The sequence below is a fragment of the Pelodiscus sinensis genome, chromosome 17 (genome assembly GCF_049634645.1).
Source record: "Pelodiscus sinensis isolate JC-2024 chromosome 17, ASM4963464v1, whole genome shotgun sequence".
NCBI classification, from domain to species: Eukaryota; Metazoa; Chordata; order Testudines; family Trionychidae; genus Pelodiscus; species Pelodiscus sinensis.
This window is the reverse complement of record NC_134727.1, coordinates 8,560,152-8,579,275: the sequence shown is the minus strand read 5'-3', so window position 1 is coordinate 8,579,275 and position 19,124 is coordinate 8,560,152. Positions and strand designations below refer to the sequence as shown.

General features: G+C 38.4%; 1 protein-coding gene across 5 annotated transcripts in view; it reads left to right on the top strand.

Moving 5' to 3' along the window:
- The window catches only part of TENM2 (teneurin transmembrane protein 2), a 1,107,817-nt gene that overhangs the window by 981,098 nt on the left and 107,595 nt on the right, over window positions 1–19,124 (top strand). For all 5 annotated transcript variants that reach the window (XM_075900181.1, XM_075900179.1, XM_075900180.1 and 2 more), the window contains one exon: window positions 442–627. In XM_075900181.1, the coding sequence (XP_075756296.1) occupies window positions 442–627 (186 nt within the window). The remainder of the gene's footprint in view (window positions 1–441; window positions 628–19,124) is intronic.

Below are 19,124 nucleotides of genomic sequence, written 5' to 3'. Positions count from 1 at the left end.
CGGGCTGGGTGTGTGGAGGACTATTTTGCAACCCCAGAAGGGGCAGGGCCCCAGGTGGAAGGGGTGAGGCTGGAGGCAGCTAGCCCTTAGCCTGGCCTATGGTGCTGCCTCTCCCCCCAGTCCTGGAGCAGCGCTCCGGCACACTAGCAGCAATTCAAAGAGGTCCAGGACTCAGGCCACCACCGCTGTCAGGAGTCATGGGTCCCTTAGAATCACTGGGCCCTGGAGCATAGACTAGCCGGGCCCCAGGTCAGCTGCCCCCATTGCCAAACCTCCAGCAGCAGGCCTGAATTTCTGTGGGCATCTGAATGTGCCACACTCTGAGTGCATATAGTTTACAGGAACTATGTGCCAATTCTAGTCACTTTTCAGCACACGTCTAGTGACCCATTGCCAATGTCAGTGCTCAGTTGTGCTCACAATTGTATTTTTTCTCCCCAGAAGTGTGTTCCGTAGACTGTGGCACTCACGGGGTGTGCATTGGCGGAGCATGTCGCTGTGAAGAAGGCTGGACAGGAGTGGCATGTGACCAACGTGTGTGCCATCCCCGCTGCACGGAACACGGAACCTGTAAAGATGGGAAATGTGAATGCAGAGAGGGCTGGAATGGGGAGCACTGCACCATTGGTAGGCAAACGACAGGCACCGAAACAGGCACATATTGCTTTCTTTTCATAAATCGTAGAAACATAGTTACTATTGTGTATTGTAATAGGCTGTTCCTTTAAGGACCCTAGTGCTTCTAAATAGCAGCCCAGCCTCTCAAAACCCAGGGTTAAATGCAGAGGAACTTCATTTGGAGAGAGAAACAACAACAGCCTAATGGACATTAACAAGTAGAGATGTAACAAATGGTCCATCAAGGTACCATCTGGGCCAAGCTGTTTAAACTTAACTAAACATTTCTTTGTGCGAATGGCATCTTTTTTAATTTCCTGGTCTGGTGCATCAATGCTTCCCTGCTACTATATATCACATCCAAAACACATCTCCACAATCTCCACCAAGGGCAGGGGTCAAGTTCAGGGGGAATAAGTGCTCCTGTTGTTACAGAAATAGCTCCCTAACATTTTGCCCTGTTGTGCTGTGGCAGTGGGCATGGTGTTTGCATATAGACAGTCACAGCATGATAGGGTCTAGCCAGTACTATAGCATGCTGGTGTACCCTTTCCTAATAGCATGCTGCTTAGTATAGCATTGGCATCATGCAGAGTGCCGTGACTAACACGATTGCATCTCAGCTGTGATATGTCACCCTGGGAAGTTAAAAAATATTTTTATATATCTGTATCGATAGATAGATAGATAGATAGATAGATGATTTAAATGTTATTTTCAACAAGAATGAGTTATTGTGAACACAGTTCTTTATTTTACTCTCATATTCTCAGGCAGAATTGTGTATATTCAGATGCTCTTAAAATTACTGAAAATGGTATTTTCCCTCTGCTGTGAGCAAAATTGGAGAAAGACTGTTTCTAACTGGGCATATGTCTACTAAGAAATCTGAGTACAATATGGAACAGAAGAATCTGTATGCAAATTGAAAGACTATGCACTTTAAAGGCAGTATGATTTTCTCTTTGCAGTCAAACCTCTCCATTTCCCTATGCAATTTACTTGGCTATCAAATTCTCTTTACAAAGTCCAGTGAGTTAGAAACATAGATGATTTTTTTAATTACCTTAAAAAGACATTGATAAATTTAGCAACAAAGAGGCAGCATTTGAATTGAAATTGTCATGGCAATTGTGGACCCTAATGGGACAGACCTATTACTAGTGAAATGTTCTTTTTTTAAATTAAACTTTGGTCAAAATCTTGCACCCTTTGATCTGCTTTTCTTTTAAGTTCCCCCTTTGAATCTGTTTGGGTGTATAAACCTTTTGGGAAACACATACAGATTGGATACCTAAGGAAATGAAAATGTGCCCTACATATTTTAGGGCATATCCTTTTACACTGTAGGACTGTATGTTTCATAGATGGTATGCTAATACAATTTAAAACAAAGCATTTGTGATTCAGCAGTTCGTTACAAAGCTCAATGCAATGTAGGGTTTGGGGGTTTTTTCATTTATGCCCTCTGCAAGTATTGCCCCATTTTCACTCCTTCTGCCAGGATAATTGGGATATTTTATCACTATGTTGTTTAATCTCAGATTTTAAAATAACCCAACAACCATAATTTGGGTGTTTGCGCACTGTCTTAAAGTGTGCAATAACTACCTTTTCCAAAAAGGTTTACCACCTTGCGCTGATTTTTTTTTCTGCTTTGTAATCTTTTAAAATATATTCCTATATTTTGATGTATTCGAAATCAACATTACTGTGCACACAAAAAGATGCCTATAGGTGGATTGCTTGATGAAGTTTTGTGTTATGTGTTACATGCACTAGTTAATATCCCAGATTATAAATAGGTTAGGTGACTTGTGAGGGAAGATTTTTACCTTTTTTCACAGGTTGTGAAATAGATGCATTTTGTGAATGCTCCCAGTGTACATTACCAAAATTGCTCTCTTGAGGAAGGAGAAGGCTACTTTTTCATTAGAAAAGCATGTGTTGAACTATAGTTTGTGTGACTGTAGCAGACCTGAGACTTGGGCAGAAGTTCAGTTTTGTAGATGTAATTATCCCATGTTTTAATATCCATGTTTAAATTATGAACTGTTAGACAAATGCATATGTATGCTAATTCTTGTGATAGTGCTTGGAACATAAAGAAATTGCATATCTTTCTCACAAGCCTAAACTGATCTCACAACAGTATAGAAACCATTTTTTAACTCAAGAGAGAGTGAGATGACAAAGCACTTTCCCACTTGTTATAATTTTTAGTGCTGTGATTTGTCACTTTTTTTAAAAAGAAACTCCCATCAACACATAGAATTTATTGTTCTCGAGGAAATGCTGATCGTTTACGAGGAGAATATCTTACTTACTTTTTTGTAAATATTAGAGCTGGGGCCCAGAGATGCACTGAGAATGGGATTTGAGGGTACCCAAATTAGGGAAAATAGAGGATCTGAAACATGCTGAAATATTTTTCTTCTCCTTGAGTTCCTGGATGAACAGACCACACTTTACTAATGAGGCAGTAAAATGTTGACAGTTGTTGCAAGCTGGAGGTATTCACGCTAACTCTGAGGCTACAGCTATACTACAAGGTTTTTGCACAAAAACGGCCATTTTTGCACAAAAAACAGCAAAGTGTCCACATCTCAAGCGCGTTTTTGTGGAAGGAAATTGGCAGAACAGAGGGCTTTTGCCAGTAGAGTTATTCCTCTCCCAACAAGGAATAGCTTCTTTTTGCGCTACAGCTCTTGCGCAAAAAGTCAGGTGTAGATGCGCTGGAGGGTTTTTTGCGCAAGAAAATCCCGATTGGCAAAAGCACAGGTGAATGGCCATCAGAGCTTTCTTGCACAAGAGTGTCCATGCAGCGTAAATGCTCTCTTGTACAAAAGCGCATTGCTTTTGTGATACGCTCAGAGGTTAGGACGCACTTTTGCGCAAGATGTTTTTGCAGAAGATCTCTTCCGCAAAAGGCTTCTTGCTCAAAAACCCTGCAGTGTACGCAAAGCAAAAATGTTTTACTTTATTTGATACCAAATTATTCCTTTCCAGAGATCAGAACATATTTTAAACATTCTATATGACATTTCAGCTCAGACTGCTATGAGCTAACTTTCCCTCTGTCTAAATTCTACAAAAAGGGTGGTTTCTTCTGTTACTTCTTCTGTTAGTACATTCTAACAAGGGAACTCTGAAGCCTCCAAAAAGCCCAGCGTTATCTCACTGGAAAACATATTTTAAATCCAAATCAGCACTGTTCTACATATGGCAGTAGAGCTAGCATATAAAAATAGAAGAGCATTAGTTCAAAAGATAAGATGCCCACAGACTTTGTAAATACACATGCATCAGTGATCTATGAATAGCTAAATAACTGAAAAGAGACAGGATAAGTGGCTAACTCTATGTAATTGGTGTGTGTATCAAAGTAAAGCTCTACATGTGACCTCATACTTCACTTTCCTATTTTTATTAGGGAGAGAAATAGCTTACTGCGAGTTGATGATAAAAGAAAATAAATCTTTTACCCAAGGTAAAAACAGACACATTCTATGATGTGCTTATTAAGTGATTGTAATCGTGGAAGAAGTTATAACCAAACAGTAAGGAAAATCTAGATAAGAAAACATAAATTACTTCAAAACTAATAAACAGCAAAAGATTAGGTACAAGAGTAACTAAATCCTGGACCAATTTCATGTTTTAATTTTATTACAAGAGATTTTCTTTCTTGTTATTAAAACCAAATGTCCTGAAAACAGTTGAATTAATCCAAAGAGAAATCAAATCTTAATGGTTTGAATCACTGCTTATTACTAGAGCGTGGACATCCCATTTCTCTGAGAGGCACAAGGAAAGTACAGTATGTGTAGAACCCTGAATAAATACCCAGAAGCAAAGGCACCTGCTCCAGTCCATCAGCTGGAAAATGCCTGGCAATGGTCAAAGATATTTATTGATATAGACATTTTGATGTACCTAGGTCAAGTTGGCTAATACAGTTTTTGTTCTTTTGATCATTTTAATGCTAATGAAATGTGCCCCCTTTGATAACCCTGGAGACTGAAGGTATGTCTACATTGCAACTAAAATCCTATGTTTGGCCTATGCCATCTGACTTGAGCTGCAGGACTGCAGTGTAGATGGTTGGACTCCGGCTGGTCCCTGAGCTCTAGGGCCTGGTAAGCTGGAAGTATCCCAGAGCTTAGGCTGTAGCCTGAGCTCGAAAGCCCAGACCACAGTTTAACAATCCTGCAGTCCATGCCTGGTGAGCCTGTGTCTGCTGCAGTTGTCTGAAGGCCTCCATTAACCTGTGTGCTGAGCAATTTGCCTCAATGGCATTGTGGAGAAACCATTCCCAGAAATAAGAATCAAGTTCCATCTCCTTCCCCATTGGGGTGGTTATTTTGTAACTGTCCTTTGTAGGGTAGGAAATGGAATACAGGGCCTATATAGATCATTAATTTGGCCCAGTACGGCAGTCTGTAAGTTCCCATGTTAATTAGTGCCGCAATGGTGGTTTGGTGTTGTAGACATCTGCCTACTTGGCATTAAATGAGATGCTACTCTCTGAGTTCTTTCAATATAGCCCATATGACAGCCATCAAAAGGCAGTTACTTTCAGACACTGTGAAAATGGGTTGGATTTAGATCAAGAAAGTAGAAGATTTGGGTTCTTCCTTTCTGCGTCCACTCCCCAGATTTAAATACTAAATAGAAAGTCCCTTGATTTTTGACAGAGATTTGAAGAGGTCAGTTGTATAGACTAAATTGAGAACACACCCGTCTCAGCCTACTGTCCATGTTCGCTGACTTCTCTGAAGAGGGAAGATTGCCACATATGACAAGACTAATGCTTCTTTCTTCATGTTTGTATAATCTATTTCAATAATCAATGAAACCATAGCTAATCCAGCTCTGTGGTTGTCTTCCAACCCAGCAGGAAGGTTTTGTCTCATTGGAATATTCTTTGTAGCAAAGAACTTTTTCTTTTCTTTTACTGATTTTCTTAAAGTAATTACACCAATAGTGATACAAAGAAAAGATAATTTGCAGGAGAGATGGAAGACAGTATATGAGGGGAGATAGTGGTAAGGCACTGTATCTGACAAAAACAAGCTGGGATGAGGGAGTCAGTTACATGTATTAGACTTGTTCTTTTTTATGTTTCTAACCATTTAGATCTAATCTATAACAGAAAAATGTGTAAGTTGTTAAGGGAGGATATAAGTGTATTTACTGCTTGGAAATAAATCAGACATTTTTCTCTAATGATTATAGATTCTGTGGGGTGAGGCCCAGCTCTTTCTCTTTGTGCTTGTGTACATAGCACTTCAGAGCCACAGCCATGATTTATCATCTTAATAAAGAATAAGGGAATATGCATAAACCAGAAACGTGTGTGTGGACATGCCCAAGTGTTCGAAACATTCACATCCAGTATAGCACTCAGAAATTCCAAGTCAGCTGTATTTGACCTACTATCTTAATATGTCGTATCAGACCTCCTGTGAGCAGTGATGGAATATTTTTTGAAGTTGTGTTATACTTTATTTAAGAGTATCGCAGCTGCAACTTCTTCACCACTTTTCATTTTCAACAAAGCCAAACAAAAGGCAGACATCAGGGCTACGTCTAGACTGGCATGATTTTCCGCAAATGCTTTTAACAGAAAAGCTTTCCGTTAAAAGCATTTGCGGAAAAGAGCATCTAGCTTGGCACGGACGCTTTTCCGCAAAAGCACTTTTTGCGGAAAAGCGTCCGTGCCAATCTAGACGCGCTTTTGAGCAAAAAAGCCCCGATCACCATTTTCACAATCGGGGCTTTTTTGCGCAAAACAAATCTGAGCTGTCTACACTGGCCCTTTTGAGCAAAAGGACTTTTGCCCGAATGGGAGCAGCATATTTCCACAAGAAGCACTGATTTCTTACATGAGATCATCCGTGTTCTTGCAGAAATTCAAGTGGCCAGTGAAGGCAGCTGGCAAGTCTTTCCACAAAAGCAGCTGCTTTTGCGGAAAAACTTGCCAGTCTAGACACAGCCCAGGTGAAGAAAGTTGAGGGTCTATCACAGATTCTTGCCATTCAATGCAAATAATTTACATTTTGATTTTATGCTTGCAAACTTTCATGGTTTCAGAGTGAAGAAGCCGCACCTTTCCATGTAAACTTTTTACAAAAATTTTGCTCTGTGTTGGCATGTAAACAGCAATTTCAAGATAGATCTTGACCTGTTGATTATTGTAATTACAGTTATAGAGAAAACACTAATACTTTGCCTGGTGCTATACCAAGATTCTGGGGGGAAAAACATGGTCCCTTTCACAAAAGAGCTTAAGAATTATGTCAGCCAAATAGGGAAATTGAACATTATAGACTCTGGAAGGGATAAGAAAAGGAATGATCAGGTTTTAAGCAGATCCAGTTCAATCTCAGTCTGCATATACAGACTAAGGATCCAGGCGGACAATGTGAAACCTCTGCTGTATTTTGAGTGGCCTATGTACAAAGGGAATATACAGCAATTTCTGACATTTTTAGAATTAAAATAGCTTATTACTTTTCCAACTTAATTTTTAAAAAAAAGTTCTTTTAATTAAAGAAGTATTTGCTGTGTGGGAGCTGTAGCTGGTTTCCTGATAGGTCAGGAGTTAAAACTATAGCATATATAGTATTTCATAACCCAGTGAATGCAGAAGTTGCCATACTGGATCAGACCATTGATCTAGAATAGTATCCAGATACTTTAGAGAAAAGTTCCAGAATCCTGTAAGTGAGTAATTATGTACTCATCTGCCCAGTAGGGAAAGCTTCTTTCTTAATTCCTTCATTTATACTTTGGTGCATGAGGTTTATATCCCCTTGAAATCATTTTTAATCATTTTAATGTAACTATGGATGCTCTCAGCTCCCATCTTTTCTCCAGCCTGCTAAGCTCTTAACGTCCATTATATCTGATGGCCAGGAGTTCTCCAAACTATCTGTTCACTGTATACAAAGTATTTCCTATCTCCAAAATTACTCTGAATTCTTCTGCTGCTTTATAGTTCTTTTCACAGTTTCACATAAGGAACTAAAGTATTATTTGTTGCTTTTATATCTGATGCATGAGTAAAACTTTTCTGGACAATTTCTGCAGGATGAGGCTGTCAGTGTCTAGTGTATGCCTCCTGCAACGCCATCCTAGCTAAACAAGACAATGTATTTGCTTCTGAATATATAATCAATTGTGTATAGATTTTCATGCAGACATGTTGGATTGAGTGTTGGGGAGTTTGAGAAACACAATTACTTTTGCTTTGTCAGTCTCAAGGGGAACAGTTGGGGATATTTTTTTTTGGCTAAAAAGCAACCTATCCCAGGAGGAACAGCTCTTTTGTTTATGTTCCTTATTGAGAGACTCCTGTTAAAAAAAAAAAAAAAAAAAAAAAAAACCTGAAACATGCTGCTGAGCTGCATCAGGCCACTCAAATGGCTTTTTTTTTTCTCCATGCATCAGATATAATCGCAACAGGGCACTATTCCTTCTTTTTCTAAGTCAAAAAAGCTAATCATTGTATTTTCAGCATGGCACCCCACATTTTGTCCAGGACTTCAAAGATGCTCCCAACAGATTCTTGTAAATAGCTTCCCAGCTTAAATCATGGTATTTCTTTCCTTTGGAGGGGCTGCTGCATGGGTCATATTGATTTCTAGCCAATTCTTGAACTCTCACCAAACCACAAAATAAATAGGATTGATCAAACTGCTGATCTAACTAGCAAAAGGGCAAAGCTGATTTTGCTGTTCTTCGGAGTATTCACAGCACAAGCCAACCCCTAATGCTCCAAAGATGATGTTATCTGTGTTATTTTGTACCCTGTGGTGTCAAGCACAGGTTTCAGCAAGTGAATGAATTACATGATATTGCTGGATACAAAATAACAAAGACATAAGAAGAGTTGAGAGAGGTCAGTGATGGCATCAGGATAGCCACTGTAATATGTCAAACAAGAGCTTGGAGAACATTTTTTGTACTTACACAGAAACTTAAACATTAAAATAGCATCGTAATCAAAGCACAAGAGAGAATCATAGAATACTAGAACTGGTCCCCTGCACTCACGGCAGGACCAAGCACATATTCTTGAATCACTTATAACCCTACAACTCCTATACCTCTAGGGCCAGAAAAGTAATTGGGTGTCTAAAGATATAGGCAGGTTAAGTTCCTAATACACACTGAAAGTCAACAGTAATAATGTGCATAACTCACTTAGGGTATGTCTACACTAGCCCCCTAGTTTGAGCTAGGGATGCTAATGTAGGCATTTGAAGTTGCATATGAAGCCTGGGATTTAAATATCCCGGGCTTTATTTGCATGTTCCCGTTCGGTCGCCATTTTTAAATTCCACTAGTCCGAAGTAACTGCCCGTGGCTACATGCGGAAGTGAAACGGCAATTCGAACTAAGTCCTTAGTTCAAATTAACTGTTATTCCTCCTGGAAGGCTAGTGTAGACATACCCTTAGATTAGGTCTATATAATAGGGCTAAAGTCGAATTAAGCTTCATGTATGTCAGTTGCATAGCTTACGTTGAAATAGCTTAATTTGGCTTTTGGCACTGTCTACACAGCAGGAAGTCGAAGGAACTCTTTCTTCAACTTCCCTCACTCCTTATGAAATGAGGGTTACCATGAGTCAAAGTAAAAAGTCCTCCATCTCAACATTATTTTGAAATAAAGGCTTGAAGTGTAGACGTGCACTGATATTATTCCGAAATAACACTGCTATGTAGATGTACCCTGAGGTATTTGTGCAAGTCCTACTAGGCACTTATTTGAATCTTGTTAATATGGCCCTTAATCCCCACGCAGGTGTCCCAAAGAACATGCTCCAGTCTTTTCTGTTAACTAGAGCTAGTCAGAGAAATTTCAACAGAAGCAATAGTATTTCAGAGTATGAAGTTTCATTTAAATCAAAATGGTTGGTGAAATTGGGTCTATTTCACTATTTTGGGGGGGGGGGTAGAAGAAAAAAAAGTGAAGGACAATGTCACAATTTCCTATTTGGACATGTCTGGACAAAATGTTTCAACTTTTCATTCTCAAATTACTTTTTATTTTTAATTTTAAAAAATGGTATGTTGTACATTATCATACTAATAAAGTCAAAATAGAAATGAAACATTTTTGCTAAAACAATGCAAAATTGAACCAAAATGAAAAAAAACATTATTTCCCTTCACGATACATTTTTAGTACTTTACTCCATTTCAGAATTAAGCCAAATGACAAAATATCAAAATAAATTAAAATGGAATTTCCATCCACTGTGCAGCTCTGCTGTTAACCGTGTGCTCATTTGTTAGGTCTATATGTATCTTGGTATGCTCTGGAGTGGGTTTGTAATCTGGATACAATATGTCCCAATATTATGCCCAGAGAGAGCCACGGTCACTACCTGGCTTATATTGTGTTGTCTTTGGGTATGTCTACACTACCCCGCTAGTTCGAACTAGTGGGGTAATGTATGCATACCGAACTTGCTAATGAAGCCCGGGATTTGAATTTCCCGGGCTTCATTAGCATAAAGCCGGCGCCGCCATTTTTAAAAGCCGGCTAGTGCGAACCCCGTGCCGCGTGGAACGAGGAGTACAGATAGTTCGGAATGGCTGCGTAGTTCAAACTATCTAACCCGTGCCGCGTGTAGCCGCGCGGCACGGGGTTCGCACTAGCCAGCTTTTAAAAATGGTGGCGCCGGCTTTATGCTAATGAAGCCCGGGAAATTCAAATCCCGGGCTTCATTAGCAAGTTCGGTATGCATACATTACCCCGCTAGTTCGAACTAGCGGGGTAGTGTAGACATACCCTTTGTGTTTTAGACTGATCTGAGAGAATTGCATCTCTCCTTGAGCACAGAACATGGCCCGTCCACAAATTCTGTAGTAAAATGGAACAAATATTAGGAAAAAGTCCCAGGGGCAAACATTTTAGGTCCACATATTCAGCATTCTAGATGTTTATGTACTAAATTTTGTCTCTTAAGCCTTATTGCTGAGTTGTTTCAAATTGAAAACAGAGAGCAATGATATGTGTGCTCCTTAATGATGATGTCACCTGGGCAATTTTCCTGATTGGACAATATGCCAAAAAGGAGGGAGGAGGAGAAAGAACAACAAAACACAGTCACCACCAATGTCAGAAAGGAATTTAGAAACAGGAACAGTCTCCCTAAGAACTCAAAACTGAGGATATCACTTTGGGGATTTCCTGCAAGCTCTAGTTATACTTTATTTCCCTTTCAAAATTTCAGCTTCTTTCAATATCAGCTTTCCTTTGGCAGCACCATTGGCTACTGTCCATGGTTCGGAACAGAAACTTAATTAGGGATGAAATATATACAGTGCAGAGTACTCACATGTGGCCCTATATGAGCAAGGCTTTAATCCCCATTATAAAGCACCGATATGGATTATAGTCTCATATTGATCCACTCCCAAAACCTAATCTACCTGTTAATACAACCCTACTCTTTATAAATACCTCTTTCTGTGATTTTAAATATATTATTGTGATTATATACAAATATAAGTGACATACCCTCTTAGAAGTCTGTGCAGTTTGATTTGTTCAGATAAATTAACAACATAAAGTTTTGGATGAGCATGAAGTTCCCAGTTCCAAGTCTAAACTTCCTCACAGTTGAGGGATGTTCAGATTTCACATTTTAGTTCATCTCTAATAAATGCTTAAGACTAACAGTTCATGCTTGAAGCAGGTACAGCAGCCTGTTAATTAAGGAAGAAATGGAGGGTTTGTTAATCTCACTTGGGATGCTGTTGTTAGCAATGCATTCTGTAAACTAAGGGTATGTCTACACTGCATGCGTATGTCGGAATAAGCTATTCCGGAAGATATATTCTGAAATAGCTTATTTTGAAATAGAGTGTCTACACTACAGGGAAGCCTCAAAATTAGTAGAGCCCCAAGAAGCACTGGGAGAAATTACTTAAAATGGCCCAGGAAAGGAGCTATTTCAAATTAAGGAGCGTCCACACTGCAGCTATTTCAAAATAGCTATTTCGGAAGAGGAATTATTTCTCATGGAATGAGATTTACAGAAGTTGGAATAAACCACCCATTATTTTGATATTATTTCGGAATAATGCTAGTTATTCCAAAATAACGGTGCAGTATAGATGCATCCTAAGTGTTTAGATGTAATCATCTTCATTATATACTTTGGATTATAGTGTTTTTCATAGTATTGATTTGTATCTGAGTGACCCACGTAAGGAAGTTTTATGCATGCACATTCCACACACACCCCAGCAAATCTATGCAGGACAAACATGCACAAAACTAGAAACTAACTGGGTCCTCACTGCAGTTTATGGTCTTTGCATTTGTCAGCCAAATTTATAGAAACCTGAGAGAAAACTAGGACATGAGTTGCTGAGGTTACTGCACAACATTCCTGCTCCTCATTCAGCAACAGAAATGGCACAGGGGGTGACTTACACTCCAATTCCCTCCTTGCAGACTTTCAAATCTGAAAGCTGGTCCTGAGCACTGGGTACACAATATGCAATCAGAATAGCTAAATGGGCAGTTACCAACTCCATGCTGAAATGTCATGTTTCTCATATGAAAGCCGTAACTTTTATGTTCACAGATACCCCAATGTCTGATGAACCATTCACAGAAATCTTACCAAACATTAGGCAGACAATCATGTGCTGTCTCCTTATCCAATCAAAGCTGTATCCCCACTCTTCCTAGTAAACTTAAAAGTGACTTTTATTTCTCCCACTTTGCAATGTGTTAGGTCACACGCCATGGAGCTATCTGTAACGTCTGGGATTCATTGCCTCTTGCGATGTTGTCTCATTGGTTATCAGATGCCATGCAGTGAATCCCAGATGTTCAACTAAGATACAGGGCCCGTATTTTCTCTAACATTGTTTGCTTAATGATACCTAAATCTTACCTGAGCTCACTTCTCGTATTGTATTCCATTACATTATGCATATTAAAAGCCTTTGGGTTCATTGCAATCTGTAAATAGATAACTATAATTTTGAAAAACTGCCAATCAGTCTCAAGGTTTATGGCTTTTCTCCTAATCCCATTGTATCTTTAGTTTCTTTTCAGTATCTTTAACAGCCCAATGCAGAGTAGCTCAAATCAAGTTGGCACCAGCAGTCTGTGGCATGCTTTTTATGTGCCATAAAGTAAGATAGCATGCAAAATAGCTGCAAATAGAGGTTTAAGACTATCTTTCTAAGCATTCTTGGGATGATTAGCCTGAAATGAATTGTGGGGGGTGATAAAGTTAACCATTAAAATATTCCACACTTTCAGTAAAGCATTTTGTATATTTTCCTTGTTACTTTTATACAGTAAAGATCTGTTTATGTTGTATACATTCTAGTTAGTTATAATTGTGGAAGAGATATTTGTATAGGTGTATGTTAAATAGGTAAAATCATTACCTTTTATCTGATCAATAAACTAAGTAAATACAACTTAGATGGAACTACTATAACATGGGTGCATAACTGGCTGGATAACTGTTCTCAGAGAGGAGTCCTGTGGCACCTTATAGACTAACTGAAGTGTAGGAGCATAAGCTTTCGTGGGCAAAATGAAAGCTTTTGCCCACGAAAGCTTATGCTCCTACACTTCAGTTAGTCTATAAGGTGCCACAGGACTCCTCGCTGCTTTTGCAGATTCAGACTAACACGGCTACCCCTCTGATACTTGTTCTCAGAGACTAATTATTAATGCTTCACAGTTATGCCTGGAGGGATAACAAGTGGGGTTCCACAGACGTCTGTTTTGGGGCCAGTTCTGTTCAATATCTTCATCAATGATTTATATGATGGCATTGAGAGTATGCTTGAAGTATGCTTGTTACGTTTGCAGATGATACCAAGCTGGGAGGGGTTGCAACTGTTTTGGAGGATAGGGTCAAAAAATGATCTAGACAAACTGGAGAAATGGTCTGAGGTAAATAGGATGAAGTTAACAAGGACAAATGCAAAGTACTCCACTTAGGAAGAACAATCCATTTCAGAATGGGAAGTGACTGCCTAGGAAGGAGTACTGCTGAAAGGGATATAGGGATCGTAATGGACCACAAACTAAATATGAATCAACAGTATGACACTATTGCAAAAAAAGCAAATATGATTCTGGGATGCATTAACAGGAATGTGGTGAGCAAGACATGAGAAGTCATTCTTCTGCTCTACTCTGTGCTGATTAGGCCTCAGTTGGAGTATTGTATCCTGTTCTGGGTACCACATTTCAAGAAAGATGTAGAGAAATTGGAGAAGGTTCAGAGAAAAGCAACAAAATGGTTAGAAAACATTAGGTCTCGAAAACATGAGCTATGAGTTAAGGCTGAAGGAATTGGGCTTGTTTAGTTTGGAAAAGAGAAGACTGAGAGGGGACATGATAGCAGTTTTCAGGTATCTTAAAGGATGTCACAGGGAGGAAGGGGAAAATTGTTCTCCTTGGCCTCAGATGATAGGACAAGAAGTAATGGGCTTTAACTGTAGCGACGGAGGGTTAGGTTGGACATTAGGATAAACTTCTTACCTGTCAGGGTGGTTAAACACTGGAATAAATTGCCTAGGGAGGTTTTGGAATCTCCATCTCTGGAGATATTTAAGAGTAGGTTAGATAGACATCTATCAGGGATGATATAGATTGTGCGTGGTCCTGCCATGAGGGCAGGGGACTGGACTTGATGACCTCTGAAAGTCCCTTCCAGTTCTAGTATTTTATGATTCTATGATTAGTGAATATTACAAGTGGGTAAAACTGCATGATAAATCCAAACACATACATTTTAATTTGCCTCCAAAGAGTTAATTGTTCAGATGATTGAAAGCTGTGAGCTAGAGAACTGCAGCTGTTCAGAATGCAGTCCCACCACTAAAGAGGAGAAGAAGAAACAGCACAATTAGCACTAAAGTGACAGGCCCTTTCCACAGTAGTTTTATCACTAAACATATACATGGGATGGTGCAATTCAGATCATGCGAAGCAGGATTGGTTTTTTTTTGGAAACAAAAAAAGAGTTTATTAAAAAAAGTACTGTCAGGCTGTCTTATTTATTCATCCAGAAAAAGGCTTTAAAAATTAGTAGTAACTATCCTGTGAGTTCGGTAATATTTGTGTTTCTTTTTGCTCTTACAGGCTGGTGATTTATTGATCAGAAAGATAGTTCTGCATCAAAACCTTGTGATCTCCAATTGTTAGGAATCAGAGGTGATTGCTAGAGCCTTTGTGGAGTGAATCCCACAAGGACAGCAATGATGTTATTTTTGTAAATTCAAGATACACAAACACAAAAAGCCTAAATGTCACAGATGATTGTAATTCTTATAAAGCCGAATAGACATCAGTACAGATGAGAGAACTGGCTTTTTGGTTTAACCACTGGGAGTACCTGAAAGTAGAACTAGATTCCTTTAGCATGTTGCCATCAACTTTTCAGCCCATTTTGAATATAAACTGATCTGACTTTTTTTGCTTTTCATTTAATGAAGCAAGGCAAAATGCGTATCTGTTAGGTTACAGACCAACTCCCTCTGGGAGCTGATGGGGAAATTAGCATGGAGATTTACAGTGCCAGGCAGTGTGTCTAGAATTAAACAGTTAGGAAACAGAAACAAAAACAAAAAAAACCACCAAAACTTGTTTTTCTTTTTCTTTTTCTTTTAAATTATGTAATCACTTACCTTTAAACAAGAAAATTTATTATTAAGAGCAGTAACCCAGGGCACGTTCCATGATCATTATTTCCTAGTGAAAACATAAAGCAAAAAATGAAACAAAAACGTTAACGAATTCTGATTCACTATATTCTCTATGGACTTTTTATCAGATATTTAATAATGGTATGGGGGGAGCAATGGCAATATGTTTTTTCTTCTCTTGTTTTCAGGAAATTCTAACATATACCTCAGATTTTAGAGTAAGACTCCCAACATCTTTTCAGGAGTTCATTAGAAATGGGTAAAGTAAATGCAGGCTGACATTGCTCCCTGGGCTCCATTATTAAGTGATGGTCCAGTTAAGAAAAAAAAGTATAAGACATAGATTTTTGAACTATGTTATCTCTTTATGGGTTTCATCAGAAACCTGAAAAAAATGTATTTGCCTCTCTTGGATCATTAGTAATTGATTCGTTACCGAGAAGCCAATCAATATGTATTTTGATGTTGTCTGTGTAGGGTAGAACCTATTCTGTCAAAATACAGATAGGCAGAAAAACATCGGATCTGCTGAAAAAAGAAATATATGTAGGGACCTAGTTATTAGAATCAAGGACAGTTTGAAAGTTGATAGGGCAACAGTTGCTGTAGGGAACTTGCATAAACAGATCAAATGCCACCATCTGTGGATCACCCCACTACAGAGGGGGTTCTGGACCAGCAAATCCAGCTAATGAGTATCCTTCTGTGTTATGACTGCACATGTTTCTGAAAAGCTGAAGGGGAAATGAAAACCCTATCAAAATCTGTACTGCTTTGTAAGCATTAGCTTGCTGTTGAAGCCTTTGCTTAATTCAAACCCAGGGCTGCTGCATGAATTACCAGTTTATGGTTTTTCATCAGAACCTCTTGCTGACTTATTTTACAATAATTTTGATGCATGTGTGTTGAAGAAGAAACATCAAGGTGAACTAAAACCTTTAAGTTCAAATAGTTTATATCCATTTACTACACAATTTAAGTACATAAAGGTAACAGTCAGGGGCCAAACTGTGGGGATACACTTAAATGACTCTCATAACCATTAATGTTTTCTACAGTAGATGGACTTTGGTTACAGTAGATGGTAGATCATTAAAAACTGATATTTTCCCATGTTTTCATCCTTTAATCCCCTATATAGAAAGCAATATGTTCTATTGAATAACACTCATGAATTAAGGTCCATCTTCTTTAAGCAGTATATTTTTGTTATTATGACAAAATAACATTAGAGTCTTATACTTGAATGCAAAGGGCATCCTGTTTGGACATTTCTATGTGTGAAACACATACTCTTTAAAATTTTATAAATGGGGAGCAGGAGGGATATAAATGTTCTTTTCACTTGAGAGTGTTCTTTGTGCCTTTGGTTTTATTATAGACATGCTGTTTGACCTCCTGTAGTCACAGATACGTCAACATTTCCGTTATAAAACCCTGTATTTTGGGAGTTTACACACAAGGACTCATATTGTGCCACTGATTTTTAAGCAGACCTCCCCATTGAGATCTATGGGGGACTCTAGTTAAAAATCAGTGTTGTGATAAACCTAAAGTTAATTTTTATTTATTTATTTATTTATTTATTCTCCAGAATAAATCTCACCATTCTAAAGCTTCACCCAGGAACAAATTAGCTTATAAAATAAAAGAAAAAAATTGTTCAGTTGTGACCAGCTTATAACAAGCCAAAAGAGGTGTTATTTTTATAGGTGCCCCAGATTTTTGTACTCACTCAACTCAAGAACATTGTTACAGGAAACTTAATTTGGAGCTATTGGTCCCCCATGTAGGCGCATTCGCTTTGCTTGATGTGAGGAAATAATTTATATGAATATCTTGTTTCATTCAAAATGAAAAGCTACTATGCATGGTGAAAAATTTGCTAAAGGATCTATAGTTTATGGATTTGTACATTGACTGGAAAGACAGTCCTAGGTCATAAAACAGCTGTGATAGTCTTTCCAGTTAATGATACTCAGCAGAAGAAGGATTTCTGCAAACAGACCATAACCATTCAAAGAAACTATTACAGTCAATTGAGTAAATAATGTGTGCACAAAGATATATTTCCGAATATGTACTAACTTCAAAGTCTGAAATTGCTCCAGAGTTATTCATTTCACTTAACTAGTTAACAAACCCACTTTAGCAATTCTTGTTTTGGGCTGTGAAGATCTCATAAATTAAGTAGGGTCAAACTGAATCAGTGCTCAGATGAGAGATTCCAGATGATATTTAGATATTGCATAAAGGGAGGTTGGTGTGGCTCTGACCTCTTACCAGCTATGTCTATACTATGATCCTCTTGCAGAAGAGGAAATGCAAATGGAGTGCTCATTTGCATATGTCGCACTCGCATTTGCATTTCCTCTTCCTTTCCCTTTTACGCAAGAGGTTTTTGCTCAAAAAAGAGCTGTGTAGATGGCTCCTTTTTGCGCAAAAAAACCTTTTGCGCAAGAGCCGTTCTTCCTCAGCCTATGCAAATGAACACTCCATTTGCATTTCCTCTTGCAGAGAGGCTTGCAGTATAGACATGGCCACCATTTCCAAAGACACAGTGGCACATTTTATACCTCAGGATGCTGGCCAAGTTCTAGCTCCAAAAATTTCCTTTCCAGTTTGAGTTACATACCATATTCTTCACTTTCTACTTTAAACTCTGATGTGATGTAGTGATGCACTGTTATATAGCAGCCAAGTTCCACTGTAAAGGTGGCTGCATTTCTCAGAGTTTGATTAAATAATTCCTGTATAGTTATAGCCTTTCCTATTTCAGCAGGCATATGAAGCTTAATTAATAAGTATTTCAAACTTACTTGGAAATCCAATGTGGCAACTGCTCAACTATATACAAAAAGTGAAAATAAATAGGATGTGATAACTCAAATTACATTTTGATCAGACCCTGACTCCTACAAAGCGAACCAAACCCAAATTCTTGTAGTTACTCACCCACACATTTGTAAGATAATTGATAACCTGGATAGAAGACATGAAAGTAAGTCCTCACAAGATCTATCCAGAATGTGTGCCAAAATGCTGTAAATGTCTCCAGTGAACAGAAAGCGACAGAATGTTTTCCATGTTGAAAATACAAGACAGATTGCAGAGAATTGGGGCAAACAGGGATTTACATATGCCAAGCAGGAAGGGTTGATTTTTTTTTTCAAAATCTTATTGAAAATTCTCTTTACTGTCCATACTTCTGTTTTTAGAACTAATAAGTCAGCATTAGTTCCTGACACTTTATAAACATATTGTAAATGTTGTCAAAATACACAATTCTGCTCCTTCTGAATCAGGATGAATCAGTAAATGCAGTGTAATAATACAATGTATTGATTATCCATAGATATAGATATAGATCACAGCACAAGTCGAGTATTTACTGCCCATTCCAGCTTCTTTACAGATTGTGTTTCCTTTCCATGGGAACAGTTCCCAGAAAACAGTTTCACTATAATTACTCTCATCCTACCCATCCTGGCATACTGTATAAATTGTACCAAGTACAAATGCAGAGATATGGTGATAAAAGCCCAGTGGTAAACACCTGGTCATTTCCCATGCCTAAAGTAGGGGAATTGGGCAGAACCTTTCTGTTTGGAAACACAAAACTGACATGTCTCTTGGCTTAAAATAAGGAAATTAATGGTAACGTTGTTCTGTGGGAACTGTTGGGTGGATGTGAGGTAAATGATGGATTGTCTGTGGTAAACATTTTAAAATATAGCTAAACAGAATTTAAAGGCTTTTCTGGTTAGTGCCAGAAACTGACCGATCGGTAAACATG